The sequence below is a fragment of the Pyxicephalus adspersus genome, chromosome Z (assembly GCF_032062135.1).
Source record: "Pyxicephalus adspersus chromosome Z, UCB_Pads_2.0, whole genome shotgun sequence".
NCBI lineage: Eukaryota > Metazoa > Chordata > Amphibia > Anura > Pyxicephalidae > Pyxicephalus > Pyxicephalus adspersus.
The window spans coordinates 73,438,016-73,458,388 of NC_092871.1; the positions used below are offsets into that span (position 1 = coordinate 73,438,016).

Genomic DNA, 20,373 nt, shown 5'->3' on the forward strand with positions numbered 1-20,373 from the left:
TTTCTCTCAATGGTAATTCCTCCTCTCTGACACTCAAATCTATCTGTCCACCCGTGACTTGTGTCCTAGTGTCTTGGATAAAGTTTCATGCTGCCTGTCGGCAATCTCATCATAGAGGTCTGACAGATTTCTGAAACCCCAACTGGATAAAACAGAACTCCTAATCCCCCCCCACATTCCAAATCCCCCAACATATTTCCAACTGTTAACAACACTGTTATTCGTCCCTCCCCTCATGCACGTTGTCTTGGCGTCACCTTCGATTCTGGCCTCTCATTTACCCCTCATATTCAGAACATTTCAGGTCCTGTCACATTCACCAAAATCTGCCCCTACCTTTACCCGGTGACCACCAAACTTCTTTTACATGCTCTTATCATCTCTCGTCTAGACTACTGTAACATCCTCCTCTCTGGTACTCTACTAACCCCGACTCTCGCCTCTCCTTTCTAGAGCTGCCCAGACTGTCTGAAATGGTCTTCCTCATCCAATTCAACTTGCTCCTACTTTCTGCTCATTTAAAAGAGCACTCAAACCCATTTTTTCAAACTTGCCTACCCGTCTTCTTCTGTCTTTTGAAACCCTCACTACTTCCCACTACTACTTATCTCCTCTCCCATTGTGTGTTACTTCCCCCACCTGCTAGATTGTAAGCTCTTTTGGGGCAGGGTCCTCTCCCCCTCCTGTGTCACTGTCTGCATCTGTCTGTCATTTGCAACCCCTATTTAATGTACAGCGCTGCCTAAAATGTTGGAGCTATAAAAATACTATTAATAATAATAATTATAATAATATAAATAGGGTGTATAGCCCATTCTGGCAGAGATTAATTAGTTTTTAGAGCTTGAGGGAATAGCGGCCTGGAAAGATCGGGAATCTTCAGATCACGTAAAGACTGTATACCTTTGGCATTCGAGATATGAAATATATGATGTAATATACCTTGTGGGAACACGGGGGAGATAGGGAGATATTGTGACTGGGAGTTTAAACTTCCTTCTAGTTTCCTTCCAGGCTACTACCATGTCGCTTACTATTATGTTGTTTTTCAGATTTTCAGGATATGCCCAATTTTGGTGTGGAGTAGACTATGGCTTTCTCCAAGTTACAGCTGGAATAGGTAGAAGTACCCTTTAGCCAATCTATTATATGGCTAGCGACACTCGCCAGAATATTGGGAAGGTTTAACCCTCCTTCTGCAGTAGGAAGGTAAAGTATTTGAATAGAAACACGTAGGCGGGACCCTTTCCACAAAAACCTAATAAATGCTTTGTTCAGTATGTTTACATTTGAATGCCTCAATAGCAGGGGAATTGATTAAAGTGTGTAGAGCAATTTTGACAACAACATATTTTCAAGTACATGATACCTACTCATCAATGACAGTGGCAGATGTTCCCACATCCCAAGTTCTATGAGTATCTTATGTATGAGTGGTGGGTAATTCAGTGTTTAAATGGTTGACAGCAATATGCCAATTTTAATACCCAAATAAGTTGCCGTTGCACGACTGCAAAGGGTGTATTATATAACCACTTTGTGTTTAATGAGTGTTAGCAGCAGAATCTCACTCTTGTCAAAATGTATGCGCAGTGCTGATACTGTGCCGTACGGAGGAAACACATCATTTACATAAGGAAGGTCTGTAGTAGGTCTGGATGTAAACCATAAAATGTAATGCAAAAAAAGCGGAACATACCTCTTGGTCGTTAATATAAATGCCCTGCAACCCCAGGGATTTTTCAATGGCTCCAGGGCTATATTAAAAATGAGTGGTGATAGCGGGCATCCCTGTCACGTCCCTCTCTCCAGTGGTAATAATCTTGGTAGAAACCTTGGTATGCTAACTTGTGCCGTAGGCGCTTTGAACATATCCTGCAATAGTTGGTAAAAGGGGCCTTTCAATACAATATGTCTAAAGACCATGAAAAGCCATTGCAAATTTACACCATCAAAGGCCTTCTCTGCATCAATGCTCAACATTGCCACATTCTCCAAAGGATGTATCTTAGCGTATTCCAAGACTGCCAGGACTTTCTGGATGTCGGTGATCTGCCTCTGACACAACCCATGTGAACTAGGGAATTAGGGCCGGAAAAAATTCTGCCAGCCTGTCTGCCGAACCGAAACGCCTTCCCTGCCTCCCAGTAAAGAACTAGGGCGGTGGAGTGCACTGCATTAGTGGTAGTGTATTCTAGCCATGCTGCTTTAATGGTGGCCTGGAATTCTGCATACTGATAAAGATAGGAGGGAAAATGCCACAGGATGGCATCTCCTTTGGGAAACGTGTCCCTAATATATAACAAAATATGTGTGTGGTCTGATACCACCATAGGGTGTATTTCTGGAGAATCAACATGAGATAGCAGTGCTTCAGAGCAAAAAAGTAGTCTAATCGTGCCTGGGATGTATGTACATTTAAATAAAAGGTATAGTGCCTTTCTAACTGGTACCTTGGATGCCAAACATGTAATTGAATAGGAGTGACAAACATGTAAATGTGTGTGGGAAGGTGTTGCTTGGGGGTTTTGAAGTGTCACGCTGTCCTGAGTAGGGATGAGCGAGTGAGATTTTTAAATTCGATCTTGTGGCGAATCAGGCCTTTCTCGCTTACCGAACATGTAAGCGAGAACGGTCTTGCAATTCGCCAAGAGGTCGTGTTCTCGCCGAACCAACGAGAGAAAAAGCAGAAATTTTGGCCGTAATCGTGGCTGGGAGCCAATCATTGGCTCCAAGGATGCACAGCAAGGCCCAGCAGGCAACCAGGAGAGATCAGAGCACAGGCATATACAGTTAGGTCCATAAATATTTGGACAGAGACAACTTTTTTCTAATTTTGGTTCTGTACATTATCACAATTAATTTTAAATGAAACAACTCAGATGCAGTTGAACTGCAAACGTTGAGCTTTAATTCAGAGGGTTGAACGAAAAGATTGCATAAAATGTGAGGAACTAAAGCTTTTTTTTTTTTTTTTTACACAATCATTTCATTTTAGGGGCTCAAAAGAAATTGGACAAATTAAAAAGCTGAAAATCAAATGTTCATGTCTAATACTTGGTTGAAAACCCATTGCTGGCAATGACAGCCTGTAGTCTTGAACTCACCAGATGCTGGGTTTCCTCCTTTTTATTGCTCTGCAGGGGGCATACTCCCAGGAAGTCCTCCACTGTAAGATAGCAGCAGCAAACTGTTGGAAGCAGCAGCACAAGTTTTCAAACAGGTCTGATAAATGTGTGCAGCACTAGTACGCTGGTAGATGTATTGAGAGGGCAGAATACAATCATACAGCCACGTCATGAGGAAAGGATTGTGGACCGGGTCTCAGGGGGTTTATGTTCAGCAGGCTCTTCTTCTGCAGCAGCAGTAACCAGCACAGAAGTGACAGGAGCAAACACAGATGTTAGCATGGCTAATGTGCCTGTACCTCCCATGTTGTTTGATGAACAGCCTGAGGATCTGTCAGTGCGAAGTTCAGGACAGGAGGCAGACTTTCAGACCCTTGGAGTGAGCAGTCAGGACTTGCTGGGTGAGGGTTCTAGATCAGTGGCTGCATTTGCAGAGATTGGTTTACATGAAAATGAAGATGCAGCAGTTCCAAAACAGACGTAGAGGAAAGGCAGCAGCAGCAACAGATGGGGGATGAAAGGGGCCGCAAATCTGCCTAATGTGAATCCTAAAGAAGAGACAGTTGAGTGGGCACAAGCAGGGGAACAATCAGAGAAGATGTGACTATGGGGGAGATGGAGCTGAAGCAAATGCAGGGCACCCAGCAGATGCAGAGGCAGGCAAAGAAAAAGAGCAGCAAGGTGGTTGCATGCACCTCTCCAGGGTGGTCATTTTTCACACTGAAATTCACCATGGACAGCTGGACAACCAGGCACAGAAGCACGCTACGTGTCCTTCACCGCTCACTGGGTGGCCGTGTATAGCTCAGTGGGCAGTAGTCTGCAGGAGGCATTGCAGGACCTGGTACCCACGCCGGGGGTGTGGTGGGAAAGCATGGGCCACCCCAGTCCTCTTCCTCCTGCATTCCTTCCACTGTCAACCCCTGGGGATAGCTGACCAGAGGCCAAAATATAAAATTAAAAATGTACCTTTATTTTTATTTCATGTTGTGTGGTGTTTTTGTACTGTAAAAACCATTTAAGAGCAGAAAACATTGTAATCTGCTTTTAAATTTCCCTCCCTGACACACCCCCCAGAAGATGACTCATCCTCCCGGGTGATGCGATTGGGGATGTCCCGCCTGCCTCACACAGACGCTGGAGCTGCTGCTCTGCATCTCCAGAAATATGCAAAGAACAATGCAGGACTTCTGCATTGTCCTTCACATCTCACTGCAGATGTGAGCAGCAATAGCAAATTCTGGGGGTGGCCGGGACCCGGTTGGTATTTAAAAGCAGATTACTCAGTAATCTGCTTTTAAATTTCCCGCCCGTCCACGCCCCCCCGGCATCACAACAGGACCATCAGATCGCTGCTGGAGCGCAGGGAAAAGGTAAGGGGGACTTCTAAAGTTACCCCGAGTGTGACTCAGGATTATCGCTTTTTGCATGTAAAAGCCACCCCGAGTCACACTCGGGATTACCGCTAGGGGGGTTAAATTGTGTTACACACATCTGTGTGGCATTGACAATGCACTAGACCCAGCTCTAGATGCCAGTTACCAATGCGGTCCACACTTCATCTCAGGGCCCACTGCCCCCTCCTGCTTCTTCTGCTGCCGCCTGTTAGTACTCCAGTTACTAAAATTGTATTACACACTTCTGTGTGGTATTGATGATGCACAACACCCAGCTCTAGATGGCAGTTACAAATGCAGTCTGCGGTCCACGCTCTGTCTCAGGGCCCACTGCCTCCTCCTGCTGCTGCTACCGCCTGCCAGTAATTCAAAATTGTGTTACACACTTCTGGGTGGCATTGACGATGCACTACACCCAGCTCATCATGACACTTACCAATGCAGTCTCCCTGGTGATAGCTGACCAGAGGCCACACACTGCTACTGCTCTTGCTGACCCACACTCCGTCTCTGGTCCTCCATTCTATTGCCTATATGTCAGCGTGCTACTTCTCCACAACTTTATGGGTGGCATTCCTAACACATGTCATTTAGGTCATGATGCCAGTTAGCAATGCAGTCTCCTGTTGTTTTGATGGCAGAGACTACTGCTAGTGGGTTGAGTTCACACATAGCACCACCTTTTCTCATCGGAAGTTTGATGAAATTTTCAGGACTTCTTGCTCATCTCTAGTCTCTGAGCTAGTCACCTATCCTCCCCTACAGATATGACTGTAATAACATTTTGTAGAGGTTTTGATATTTCATAATCCATTTTGTTATTGTCTGAGTTTAGGAGAGTTTAAAGCATATGTATTATATTGAAGTATATTTTTGTCATGAAGTTCAAGTTCAAGACCAAGAATTCTCCCTTCTCGATCATGTGTATGAGGAGCAAACCTGCCCAGGAAAACGTCAATGGATCAAGATGAGGACCCCTGCTTTTCATCCAAGCTGGTGACCCAAGGTGTGTTTCTTGGAGAAGTGCCAACCTTTTTCATTGGTGTAGGATTATTGGAGGATCTCAACCCCTTCACTTTCCGAGACACTATCCACATAAACAGATTCTATGTGAGAAATGATGGATCATCCCTACCTGGGTTATAGAAAATTCTTGGAATCTGAAGGAGTTCATCAAATTCAACAACTGTCCTGTGCAATGCACACCCGCATATATGGTAAACATTTTCAACATGGTATGTACAATTTTTCTCAAGTACTTGAGGTACAAGTAACTACTAAAAAGGTCAACTGAACTCCCTTGTATGAAGAAAAAAGAGAGTCCACTGGACCAACAGTGCAAGACATTTTTGAGTATGATAACACATAATTGAACAAAACAAGAAATTGAAAACAAATTCAAACTGCTGAAAAAAAAAAAAAAAAAGTATAATAAAATGTCCAGTTAGGGATAAACTTTCCTTTTTTTCTCAGGTAGTTATGTTTCTGTGAATGGAAAGTTAGAATTATAACAATGCTTATCTAATAGTACCTCGCTTTGAAGAAAGTGCAATCTCAATGGAGATAGTTGTAGTTGCTGTCATCGTCGGACGTGCATTTTTCCCCTGAGAACAACTTTTAGGGGTATATTGTAGAGTAGTCCCACCATGGCTGTACAGAACCATCCTAATGACATTACTTGAGCTTCTGCATAACTCTGTCCTGCTTGGATTGCCGTTTGGTTTGAGGAGCTTTTTTGGTGTTGATTTTGTCCATCATGCGTCAATTTTTTTGGGGTGGTGTGCCCTTTTCTTGATGCGCCCCCTTGGGCGATGAATGGAGACCTGGAGGATTCAGTGATGATATCCTAGAGGAAGGCTCCGCAGCCTCTGGAGAAGTAAAAGTATGATTTTGTCCTTCAGGGTCATGGTCGAGAAGGTTTGATGGATAGCCCAAGGTAAAGAGAAATTTTGTGCTTGGACAGCTCTGTGCACACTGTGTGAAATTGATTACGTTTACAAGTGACTTCTGCTGAGTATTCAGCAAATAGAAGAACAGGATGGTCATCCAGCAGTAGACGAGCCCTAAATTATAAAATTTTGATTGTGTCATTGTAATCAAAATATTGTGCTATGACCGGTCTTGGGAAAGCCAAATCCTTGCACATCCAGACCTAGTAAGGATGGTATAGTATAAATAAATCAGGTAGTTGTAAAAGTTTCAGGTATCCCTTTGCTTCACGTATCCCTATCATAAGGATATTATTCCGCCAGGACCTGTTTCAGTCACAGATTTTATCCGTCATTGATGCTGATCTAGTCTCTAGTGAGGATAGTTGCACTTTTGCTGTGAACAAGTCATCCTCAAAGATTCTTGCTTCTGCATTGTTGATTTTAGTGGCTTGAGCCTAGAGTTACAGGCAGTGACTGAACCCCTTTTTCCATAGCCTTGTCTATGGCAGCTTGTACAGTGGGTGTAAGAATGGAGGCTACACCATTTGCTATGTGTGAATATATGTAAGAATATTATTATTATTATTTAAAACAGGATTTATATAGCGCCAACATATTGTGAAACGCTGTACATTAAATAGGGGATGGAAATGACAGACAGATAAAGACAGTGACACAGGAGGAGAGGACCCTGCCCCGAAGAGCTTACAATCTAGGGGGTGGGGGAAGTAACACATAATACGAGGGAAGATATGCTCAATAGACCGTGTTGAGGAATCTTCTCTTAGCTGCAGTGCATGTGGGGTGAAATCAGAGAGTGAGTCCCTCATGTCTTCCTGACTGGGGGCCATATTGGTTATATCTGCTGCTGCACATTCCCTTTCACTCTTTTAATATTGAATATAAATTAATGGATAAACCTATAGCAAAAGTTTAAGGCAGGTTGTAAAAAAAATCTTTGAATAGTTTATATCATTCAATATGAGATATATATGGCTAAAAAGAAAGAACTAATAGCATTTTTTTAATAGCCACCTGAAGTGCTGGATAGCTCCTTGCTGGATCTCCCTAAATCTCCTTGATATTTAGTATCTGGATGAACTTCTTGCTGCTTTGTCAAAGTGTCAAAGCTTAGCATTTTTTTTAAAAAAGGGCAAATATGGGTAACACTGTTTTCTTGTAATAATGATAGATAAGAGAGTACTACTCCCTCTAGTGATACAGACACCTTGCAAATCTAAGGAGCCTAACATTGCCTTCAGAATAATTTTTTGATCTATGTCTGCATAACTCCAGGTGCCATGAATATAATCCTTTAAATAACGCACTATAGTCCATAGTTCTCCCCAGAGGGTTTTACCTGGTTGCTCCGGCCGCCTGCTGTGAATACCCCGCCCAGCTCTCCTCGGCAGCTCTCCTCCTCTGCATGGATCTCAGTGAGGCTGCTCTGTGCTCAGATGTCATCCGTTCAGAGGATTGCTGCTGCCATGAGAGGTGAGCACACAGTTCAGCCTTCATGTGAATGAGACACATGCAGCCCTGACCCCATCTGATAGCACGGGCTGGGATTTCTATTTATAAAAAAAAAGAAAAATCTGCCTGTAAAATGTATCCACTGCTAGAGCTGTGTGTTAAGTCTGCATGTCATTCTGCATCCTCACAGCTCTGTGTGTACAAACCTCCATATCTCCTAAACTGTATGTCACAATGACTTGAAATTTTCAGGTTGCACAGGGCAACCTCATAGATACTAGTTACTACAATTTCCACCCCCCCAGCTTTAAAAAATTTCAAGAAAGTGCAACTAGCAGTCCTGAATTGAATATACAAATTGGGGACCCCGGGGCCACTAACATAGCACGGAGCATTGGGGTGGGCCCCTAAATATATACCTACCTGTCACAAATCTATACCTATGAAACTACTGTCTGCTTCTCTTCTTTGAACCCCAATTTCTCTGAGGTGGGGGGTACAAAACTGAAAATATAGGTGCATGTGTCTGGCACATTCTCCCCTTACAATCTCATTACTACAGCATCATTAGAACATAAAACAGCTGGCCTGTCAAAATGGGCTTCCCTGCCCTGGTACACATTCCTGTCCACTTATCTAGCATTTTGAACTTCAATTGGGGAATGGGGAGGTGTAAGAAAACAAAAATATAGGTACAAGTGGGGAACATCTATGACTAACATCCCCTAAAACTTCATCACTATAGTATCATTAGAACATAAACTCTGCCCACTAAATTTTATTGAGGTTACTGGAAGGTTACAGTCATGTGTAACAAGAAAGTGCATTTTGGTGGACATTTTTTTTTTAATGTAATGATGCCATGGTGATGAAAGGTGATAGCCACAAGTGTCTCCCACTTCCACCTATTGGGGTTTGAGGTAGAGATGCAGACAGATATGTGTAACAGAGCAGGCAGCACATTTTGCTAGGTAGAGATTTATGTTCTCATAGTGCCATAGTAATAACATTTTAAAGGTTTAGCCACAAGTGTCCCCCAGTTGCACCTACAGTTTAAGTTTCCTATGCCTCCAGGTGTACCTTATAAATTTCAAGTCAATACAACCAACGCTTTAGGAGATCTGAAGGTTTGAACACAGCGAGTGGTTAGGCTGCAGAATATGACAAGCAGCTTTTACACTCACATTACTAGGATGTTTTAGAATGAGGGTTGTGTAGGAATAATTGGAGTCAGGAAAAGGGGTATTATGAGTCAAAATAATGTTAAATACCACTAAAAGTTGGTAAAATTCAGCTCAGAAATTATCAGGGCTATTGGTTCTAATATCCACTTCTAAAATAAGGGCTTTGAGAATTTATCTGTGTTCAGGGGGTTAATTTTGGCAATTTAGCCTGAACCAAGAGCTTAGAATGCAAAACCAATTGGGAGGGTTGGGAAGAATATACCTGTTAATAATATTTTTAAAATGCAGACAGGATCAAAGAATGACCAGTATTCACTTGAAAGTGGGTCTTCACATCACAATGTGACATTTGGGGCCAAGAGGTCCTACTAATAGGCATAGCAAATACAGTGTGCAACTTTTAATAGCACAAAATCTAAGTGCTATTAAACTTAGCACTTACATCGCTCCTTTTCAGCCACTTTCCATCATCGGCAACATACCTTTAGGCAATGGTTAAAAGTCTCCTTAAATGATCATATGCTTTGTTCCCCCCCTTCTAGGCATTAACCCAGCATCTGGGTGACCAGAATAAATTAACCTGAGCATCTGGGTGACCAGAATAAATTAAAAGAGACATTCAAGATAAGAAATCTCATATTTTTTACAGGTGAGGTCTAAATTGATATGGTGCAAAGTGTATGGTAAACAACTTACAAATGTACACGAAGACCTTGCCTGGGTTTTGATCCATCAGTGCCTCTCCAAAAAAAAATTCCAGCACCACAAAGGCATGATGGCAAGAGCCTAAATCTTTTACATAAAAGCAAGATGGGTGTAGGGGCTGCAGATTGTCGGATAACCCTCAAACACTAAATTTAAACCACAGTACACTGTGAAGACAGTGAAGCACGGTGGAGCAAGCATCATGATATAGGGATGAATTTCATACTATGGTGTTGGGCCTATTTATCACATTCCAGGTAACAATTTGAATGCATCAAAAAGACAAACACCCTAAACACACCTGTAAACGACTGATGTTATAGAACGGCCCAGCTCAGTCCCAGTACCACAATCTAATAGAATACTTATAGGGTGACCTAAAAAAATACTGTTTCTGAGGCAAACCATGAAATGCAGGAGAATTTTTGAAAGTAGTACAATCATACTGGGCTGGAACACTCGTTAAGAGGTGCATTAAGTTGATTGATTCAATGCAACACATGTGCAGAAGTTATCAGAAACAGTGGTTATACAACTAAAAAAATTAGTTCAGTGATGCAAAGGAAAGAAAAAGCTTGAAAGGTTTTTCAGTTCATATAATGAATGTTTGAGATTGTAAAGAAGATGCAGACATTGATATTTTTTTTTTACAGCCTACTATTCCCACTTGATGCCAGCGGCGATTTCCCGCTGGCATCACCCCCGGAATTTACTATAGCTGCTTGCATCACCTGGAGGATGTGACACTCTCATCCTCCGGGTGATGCAAGCAGCATTGTTGGTGGATTCAGGGGAGTGAGCAGGGCGGGGACATCCCCATCCCATCACCCAGCAAGCTGTGACATTTTCCGGGTCCAGATTATGGTATGTAATCTGCTTTTAAATAGTTTTTACAGTAAAAAACACTACAGAACACACAATAAAAGTATAACTACACATTTTAGTGCACCTAGCATCATTGCCCAGTGCCCTGATTTACATTTTGCCCACTATTAGCCCTGACCTTGATTTGACATTTTGAAGACTTATAAATCACTTCCTGGATGTATCATTTCATCACTTTGTCTTTGACTTTGATTGTTCCTGACTGATTGCTGGAGACCACATGGCATACAAAAGGCATACTGCCGGCGCAAGCGCTATTTTGGAAGAATTTGAAAGCAGCAATAGAGATTTGGAGTCCCTTGTGGAATCGAGCGATAGTGATTCACCAGGAAATTTGTCATCAGACAGCGAAAGTGATCTGAGGGACGATTCTGGACCTGAGGTCAGTGCTGTGCGCACATGGTGCTCCACTGACCTTGATGCGGACCAGGCAGCACTGCTAAGATTTCCGGCGCACCTAGGATGAAAATTGAAGCTGAATGCGATGACCCCCTGGCATACCTAAAGTTGTTTTTAAAGTTATCGAAAAAATTGTTGTGGAGACAAACAGGTAAGCCGCTCTGTGTTTGCTAACATATTACTTGCAACTTTCACCACACTATAAAAGAATATATCCTAAAATACCTTTTTGAGTTTATTTTATGCAGGTACGCTGGACAACAACAGGTTTGCAAGAAGCAGAAAGTGGGAACCTGTGACCAAGGATGACGTTTGGCTGTTTTTGGGCTTGGTGATCCTGCAGGGAGTTGTGGGCAAACCCGTGCAGAAGTGGTACTGGTTCAAGAATAAAATGATTGCCACTCTATTCTTTGGCACAGTCATGCCAGAATACCGCTTTTCCCCCATAATGAAGTACCTGCACTTCGCAAACAATGAAGAATTTGATGAGACTACCCTTCCTGCACCAAAACTGAAGACTATTTGGGAAGTGTCTCAGATGATTCAACAAAATTTCCAGCAAACCTAGGTGCCAGAAAGAGATGTCAGCATTGACGAAAGTCTAATGGCTTACAAGGGGAGGCTCAGCTGGGTGCAGTACATTGCGTCAAAGAGGGCACGATTTGGCGTGAAAACGTACACGTGCTGTGCGAATCCTCATCTGGCTACATTTGGAAAACAGTACTATACACTGGAAAAGGGACACAATTCAACCCCAGATACAGCCATTATGGATTGGCAACATCTTCAGTGCTATCCCTCATAGAGCCAATGCTAGATCAGGGCTACTGTGTCACAACTGACAACTTCACCTCTCCTGAGCTTTATGAGTTCCTTCTGCAACAAAGAACAGATGCCTATGGAATCGTTAGGGTAACTGGCGCAACATGCCATCACTGTTCGCAAAAGGGAAGCTGAAGACAGGAGAAATTGTTGCCTGGCAGAAAGGCAGGATGATGGATGTCGTGCTTCCACCCAGACTGGTCGTCACTTCATTGAATACATCCCACCAACCCAGACAAAGGCAGCACCTACAAGGATGTGCGTGGTTTGCTGCTCAAAGTCTGATGACAGAGGAAGGAAAAAAAGAAAAGAAACCAGGTTTTACTGTCCTGACTGTGATGTTGGACTGTGCAGCACCCTGCTTCAAAATCTACCACACCCGGAATGTCTACTAAAAATGTAAATATATTTTTTTTCTAAAATCTGCATTTAATTTATATTATAATTTATCAATAATATTGCACCCTTGTTTGTAAAATTTCAGTGAGAAATTTTTGATTAAATAGTTTTTTTTGATAACTGGCATTGTTGTCTATCATTTCATTATTTTTAAAATTATTATTTATAAATATGTATTATATTATAATTTATGATTATAATATAATAAACATATATAATTATTATACCCGGGAGATAATCCTAAGAATTACAGGCCCACAATATAAACAAAAATGTCTATGGAAAAAAAAATTGGATCAATTTTGCATTGAAAAACTGACAGAATTAGAATGCTAGGGAGGTTAAGCATGTTTTTCTTACAACACAAATGAGTCCCTAATTGGTAATTTGCTATTTTTTGCCCCCTGATTACACATGTTCTGATTGTTATGACATAACTACTTTGGCTGCTCTAGAACCTCCCTGATTTTAAAAATAATAAAACAAACGTAAAAATGTAAAAAAAAAATACCATCCACCATAAAAAATATATATTTTATAAATGTATATAGGTATTGGACTTTAAAAGGGTAAAACAAAGTCCCAATTATTACTCTATCTGTAATTACTGTCAGGCAATTTTATTTAACAGAAATTTTGAATAGTCTGGAAAAACAAACTCTAAATTTACAGATATATTTGAAATTTTGCTTACTAAAAACCACAAATGGTTCTATGGAGCACACTGTCTCCTTCAGCAAGGCCCCAATTTTAAACTTTTATACCTGAATCCCACTTCCAATTTCTCATGAACCCAGACAACTGGAATACAAACTTTTTTTTCTTCTTTCCTTCTAATTTATTTAGTAAACGATCTGTTGAGTTTTACTCAAGAACCAGCAGGATTGTACTGTTCAGTTGTATTTACCCTATTGAATTCCAATTAACCAAAATTGGTCTGCCACTAAAGAAAATAAGGAAAGCTGACTTATTTTTAAAAAAATATTATTTCAGAAAAAATTAAAGGCATAGGATAAGCACATCAACCAATAATCTGTATTTTTTAGAACCCGGTCAGAAATGTCAGCATAGAGGATTGAAATATTGGAAAAAACGTAAATAAATACAGCAATACCCTTTTTGAACTGAGATTGTGGATCGCACCACTACCTACAAGGAAAGTCTGCTTTAATTTGTTGGCTGGACAATGAAAAAGTTTCAGGTGATTATATTCCACAATTACATCTTTTGGAGAATCAATCTAGCTTTGCCCACCATAGTTAAAGTATGGGTTCTAGCCTTGACAGATTTAGCAGATACAAAGGATTGGTAACCTGTATGCAATGCAATTGTTTCTCCCCTATTCCAAGAGAATTTACCACACAATTGATGCTCAATTGTTAGCTCATATACAAATGCAATAGTGTCCCATGTTGGAATAAACATTTTGTGCATGGCTGTGCTGGAACCATATCTGCTACTTCAGAATCTGCCACATCACTGGTTGAGGACATTCATTAGATATATGACAAGCCACAGTAGTACTCAGGTCCAGTCTTTTTTTTTTTTAAACATAGTAAGCCCGAATTACAGAATAACGTCAGACGTCCAACTACCTCTGCCACAATGTTACACACTAGCAGCATGCTGCCCCTGCCTGCATCAGGCATGCTCCAGGGAAGACCAACTCTAGAGGAGTTGTATGCCAGTATTCCAGACCAAGAAACCTGGATTTCAAGAAATTCAAGATAACATATTTTACCCACTTTTGTATAAATGGGTAAAGTGCTGGTTTCCTATAAGATAAAAATGTTTTAAACCTAAATCTTAAAGTCTTGGGGGGAGGGTTGAGCAGGAGTTATCTTTTTTTCCAGAATTTGAATGGGCTCTGTGGAGCAGAGACTAAATTTCAAGAAAAACCTGTACCCTCATGGGGCCACAGGACTTAACTAAAAATTATTCAGAAAATAGAAAAGGGAAGTTGTTCATTCCTATAAGGTAAAAGGTATCACAAAAACGAAGGGAGACTGGATATGGATGACTTTTAACTAAACTTCGCCTTTGTCTGTAGAGATTGTTTATTAGGGGGCTGTTCTTGATAATAAGGGGAAAATGTAGATTGTTAGTACAATGTTTGATTAATTGCATATCTATTCTTAGGGCTTAACCAGGCTAAAAGCATGATAAAAAATATCTTAATGTGAAATTGAATAAAAATTAGAGAACACTTTACCTTGCTTTAAAATAGAAGTCTCCTCATCCTTTCTAATTAGTTCCTCATTCTTTAGGGAGATTTCTTGAATATTTTCTTCTATTTGAGAATTCAAGTCTGTAACCTGTCATTAAGCAGGAACAAAAAAAAAAGTGTTGAGAAACTTCAAGGAAAATGTTTGAAAGCATACATTGCCTTGTGAAAGTATCCACCCTCATAAGCCTGTTTTGTTGAAATACAACATAAATTACATTTAGTTCATTCCTCAAGGCAAAACTGCTCCAACTTCCCTCTTTCAAGCCTAAAATTTTGCTTATTTAAGTCTTGGCTTTACCTAGGCCATTCTAAGACATATATTTCAATTTGAACCACCCCAGTGAATATTTAGCATATGTTTAGAGTCATTGCTCTGTTGGAAGATGAACCTTTGTCCCAGTCCTAAATCTGTGGCAGACTAAAACAGGTTTTTCTTAAGAATAGCCCTATATTTATGTCATTATTATTTCTTAAATTCTAACTATGTTGCTCTAAGGATAATGGGAAGTATTGGGATTGTGTCACACATGGTGTTTCCCATGATAGCCAAAAGTTCAATTTTAGGTAAATCTAATAAGAAAACCTTCTTTATTGTGTTTGGGTAGTCAACCACAAGCTGTTGGGCACATTTCAAATGTTTTTTTTTTTGTTTGTTTTTTATTTCATATTTTTTCTCTGTGCTTTGTATAGCTTAAAGTGGTCCAACATATATTTCTATCTCTGTTGTAAATTATTGCAGCTATTTCAATGTCATCTTTGGGGGTTTTGTTGCATCTTTCTTATCTCTTTGCAAATCTTTCTTGGTTGGTGGGCAAGTTTTGGTGGATGCCTTTTCCTTTTCAAATTTAGTAGTGTTATATTCTTTCCATTTCATTATAAGATATTTAAAAGTGTTGTGTGGTATTATCAAAGTTTGAAATATTGTTATAACTATGATCTTTAGTTCTTCACAACTTTGTTCCTGACCTTTGTGAACTGAATTGGAGAACAGGGATAGAAGATGATAGCTATGAAGAGACGGCTGCAGTGAGAGACCCGAAGCTCTAAGTATGGATTGTGGTGAGGGAAAGTCAAATGTGCACCCATTGCTGGCACCTTCCAAGTTTTATTTACTTTTTACCGGGAGTGGTGATTAGGTTACCTCCACTCCTAATATACTGCAAGAATTGGTATACTATTATGACTCGGTATCCTATAATATTAAAGGACGTATAATATACCTTTGTAGTAACTTACTACTGCAGTAGTGTTATTTCCTACATGGAATGCACCAGGACCTGATTGGTTATGAAATTTAATATACTCACTAATAATATACTTTTAGGATTCTATAAATGCTGGTACCTTTCCTGATTAACGTTATAATGCTGTTATTACATTACTGCTCAGAAATTAAATTGTCCAATTTCATTGTTGAATATGGGTATGAATTACACTGGTCAACAAACATTTTCTTGCCAAACAGAAAAAAGTCATTTTAGGTTATGTTTGATGCACAGATTCCAAATGTGGTATTGAATTTGCGAGATTGGCTCTAGTTTTTGAAATAATGACCTTAATAATAACCTCATAGAAAACTAATGAAACATGTAATTAGGCAAAATTAAACTAGATACACCTATGTATGCAAAAATAAATTTTTGAAATACGTAATGTCAATATATTCTATATTTAGTGTATTTACAGAACTAATCACAAAGAAGTCATTGAAAAACTTTGTATGATTTCTTTTTATGTAAATGATCAGGACAGTCACATTGAAAGTTCCAGCAGTAGTCTGCCGTCATGTGTCTATCCCATCTGCCCTGATACCTTTCATCACCTTTATATCTTGATGGAACCTCTCCCCTTGTTTCTCACTGAAATCATCAAGATTTTCTGGAAATTTTTGCAAATGGCTTTGGAGATAGTGTAAGAGATATGCTCAAAGTAGCACCCAAATGTTTAAGGTTTAAAAGCAAGTTTTGTACCAGTTCTTCATAATTTTGTGCTTTATTGTTATCCAAGAAGTTCTTGACAACCATGACGTAAATGTGCCAGGCAGAAGCTTCAGTATCAGTCATGTAACTTGTGAAATTTGAATAATTTATCAGTTTACGAATCTAGGGTCCATCAAAGATTCATGCTTTTATTTTTCAGTACTCAATCCAGGGGAAAACATACAAATGTATTTGAAGCAATCACTGTCCTTGTTAAGAGCTCCAGTTAAATGGTAGGTTTGAAGAGCAATAGGGCCCGAGGTATATGTTCGCTGAATAAGATCCACCGGGAGTCTAAAAATCTGACCCCAGAATCGGATCACTGATGAACAGGTCCACCATATATGTAGATATGTGCCTATCTCCTGGCAACCCCTAAAACACAGTCCAGTATCTGCCTGGTATATGTATTTCATGGGCACGGGAACCATGTACCATCTCATCATGACTTTAAAGGCAGATTCCATCGTTACACAATTTGTTGAACACTTGGAGACAGTCGTTTCCAGTTACCAAACCACTCTTTATCAGAATTTGTGCTTCCCAGATCTCGTTCCCATTGAGTCTTGAATAAATGCTGTGATGCTCTGGATATCTGGTGGAGTTTTGAACATAGAATTGAGATTTGTTGGGGGCACAGTGGTGTTCTCAGACATATGTTCAAACACCGTTAACTTGGCCACACAAGTAGTACTGTGGGTCAAGGAGTTTATTCAATGTCTAAGCTGCATGTATCTGAAGAATTCCCTCCCGGGCACCTCGTGTGAGGAACATATTGCCTCCCAGCTGACAATCCCCAACCTGCCCAATAATGAATAAACAATGTCATATTTGTGCTTCAGTGACCAATCAAAAGCTTTGGAGGATTATGTTGAATGGGCAGGGGGGGAAGATGTGGAGACATTAATTCACACTCTCAACACTTGCCCTAATTGTACGCTTTTGGACTGAGGATGTTTTTTGTGGTGAAGCCATGGGGGGGAGCCTATAGCCACCGAATGAATCAACTCTGCTTCCAGCTAGACCCACCGTGGGGCTGCAGTGAGTCCCCAAAAATGTGGACTATTTGGGCTGCTTGGTAGTATTTTAGCACGTTTGGGACTCCCAAACCCCCTTGACTCTTATGAGCGTACATAGTTTTCTGAGACTCTATATTTTTACCCATTTCAAAAGAACGAAAAAATTAATTGTTGGAAAGCTTTTTATCACATGACTTTTATCACATTTACAATATGTGTAAATATTGTAAGATCTTTAGTACATTAGGAATAAACATTGTTGACTGAGACATTGTTAATAAAATGTCACATGCAAACAAACTCAGTTCCGTGGTGTCAAAGGATTTGGGTATCTTGATTCCCAAGTACTCTTGATGGTGAGATGCCCAAGTAAAATTAAAGGATTTTTGCAAAAGTAAATATAATTGCTCGAAGACATTCAACCCCAGAGCCACTGATTTCTTTTTATTCACAATTAAGCCCGAAACTTTAGCGAATGTTTCTAAGATCTTTAGTACATTAGGAATCGACATTGTTGACTGAAACATTGTTAATAAAATGTCATCTGCAAACAAAATCAGTTTGTTTTTGTGCTTGCCAACCTCTATGCCATGAAACGAAGAGCTTTCTCGAATCAAATGTGCCAGAGGTTCCATAGCCAGGATAAATAAAAAAAGTGACAGAGGGCACCCCTGTCTCATGCCTCAGCAGATAGGAAATTCTGAATAGTAAAATGAAGAATACCTCACTCTTGCCAAAGGTTTGGAGTAAAGTGCCTGTAACCGGGCCAGAAACTGTGATTGAAATTTCCACTCGAACAATATATAAAACTGATAGTCCCATGATATGGAATCAAAGGCTTTTTGTATGTCTAAAGCCAGGAGGAGGCTAGGGGTACAACTCTACTGCATAACATGTATTAGACTGACCACTTTCCTCGTGCTATCAGACGCTTGTCGGTGTGGTACAAAATCCCACCTGATCTTTATGGATTAGACATTCCAGAAACCTAATCATTATATTTGCCAAGATTTTAGTCAACCGTTTAATTTGACATACAGGAGGGATATCGGTCTAAAATTGTTGGGATCCAGAGAGTCTTTGGCTTGGAAATCATTACTATATGGGCTAAAAGGAATGACATAGGTTGTTGGGGATGGGCCTTTAAATAGTTAAACATATCCACCAGTCTAGGGGCTCATAGTGTCGATAATTTCTTAAAGTACTGGGCTGAAAAGCCATCTGGTTCTGGCGATTTATTACTTTTTAATGATTTAATTGCACTTAGAATTTTTTCCTGGGAAACATCCATCTCCATCAATTCAGTCATTTGAGGCGTTAGAATGGGGAGAGTCAGATTGGAAAAAAGATTATCAGCTCTCTTGGAACTAAAAACCTTATAGGAACTATATATGCTTGGAGATAATTTTCTTGAATTGTTCACATATATTCACTGGGTTAGCAGTTATGTCCCCATTAGGGAGTTTTAGTTTTATAGGGACCTTATGGAAATGTGGGGGGTTAAGTACTTTGGCTAACATTGGTCCAGGTTTATTGGTCCTTACATTAAAATTTCTCTCAGACCATCTAATTTGTTTTTCCACTTGGTAGTCTAAAAGAGCATTCAGCTCCACCCTGGTCTGCTGTATCTCCTTATATAAAATCTCAGACTACTCTCCTGTGTTGTTAACTTCTGTCTGAGGTTCATCATTTTCTGAACCCCCAGCTTTCTTCAGGCAGGAAGCAATTTGAATCAGTTTTCCTAGAATCATAGCCTTTTGGGCGTACCATAGTGTGATGGGTGAATCTACCGACTGGCTATTTAATTCAAAGTATTGTAACAGAGTTTGGTCTATTTGCAAATGCACCGCAGAGGATGAGAGCATGGCGGAAATGGTATTCTGTATTCTTAGGTAACAGAAAGGTGCATTGGATCATCAGTGGCGAGTGATCAGAGCAGGGAGTAGACAAAATTTTACATTTGTTTACTTGAGGGAGAAATTGTGTCACTAAAATAGTTTTTAAAAAAAAATTTAGTCAATACCTGTAATAGGCTTCCATAGGAAGAATAATACGTATAACCTATACATCATAGAAATTGTACCTAGATAACAGTTCTGAGAATGCATAAATCTGGGTATAGTTTAAAGTAACCAGCATAGCATTTGGTGAAGAGGATCCATGTAGCGACCTGTTGGGTCAATTAGTTCTACCTTACAACTGAAGGGAGTTGACCTGTGGAATGTCACCAATAGCCCTCTCAATTTTTCCTGAATGTTTTCCTGAAATACTTGCGAACATTGCTTATGAAAGTACTCAGGAGACGAAGACATAGAAAACCTTGTCTCCTAGAGGCCTAATTTTCTTGCTCTGGGAATTCAAACCTTGCACATTCCAAGATACAATTTTCATGTTATTGTGAGCCGTAATGGAAAATTTGCCACATATGCCACGACTGAATAATAGGGACCTTCCGAGCCAATTCTACCCCATTGTAGAACATATACTTTGTAAATGGTGGACGGGAAATAAAAAGAAAAGAAAAAAACGCAGAACCATAGGGAAAAAACAAATTTGTGGAGATATTCCCCATTAAACGGCACCGGGGGTGCACAAACAGCTGGCGAAGCAGGAGTGGTTTTGCACTTAGACAAAACCAAAAAAGTGAGGGCGCCTAACACTCCCCGTGTGTTTGGCCCAGGTAACTCGGGTACAAATATGAATTTGTTTAGTACCTCATAACAGTGTGGAACTAGAATCAAAGCTGAACACTAAGACCTCACCGGTGACTTGGCTGGAGATAACACAGGAGACCTTAAGATGATCAAAAAGTTTTTGCGCCTCTT

At 40.2% G+C, this 20,373-nt stretch overlaps 1 protein-coding gene across 6 annotated transcripts in view; it reads right to left on the reverse strand.

Moving 5' to 3' along the window:
- Positions 1-20,373, reverse strand: part of LOC140343672 (golgin subfamily A member 1-like) — a 322,269-nt gene that overhangs the window by 178,219 nt on the left and 123,677 nt on the right. For all 6 annotated transcript variants that reach the window (XM_072430480.1, XM_072430483.1, XM_072430478.1 and 3 more), the window contains one exon: positions 14,536-14,638. In XM_072430480.1, the coding sequence (XP_072286581.1) occupies positions 14,536-14,638 (103 nt within the window). The remainder of the gene's footprint in view (positions 1-14,535; positions 14,639-20,373) is intronic.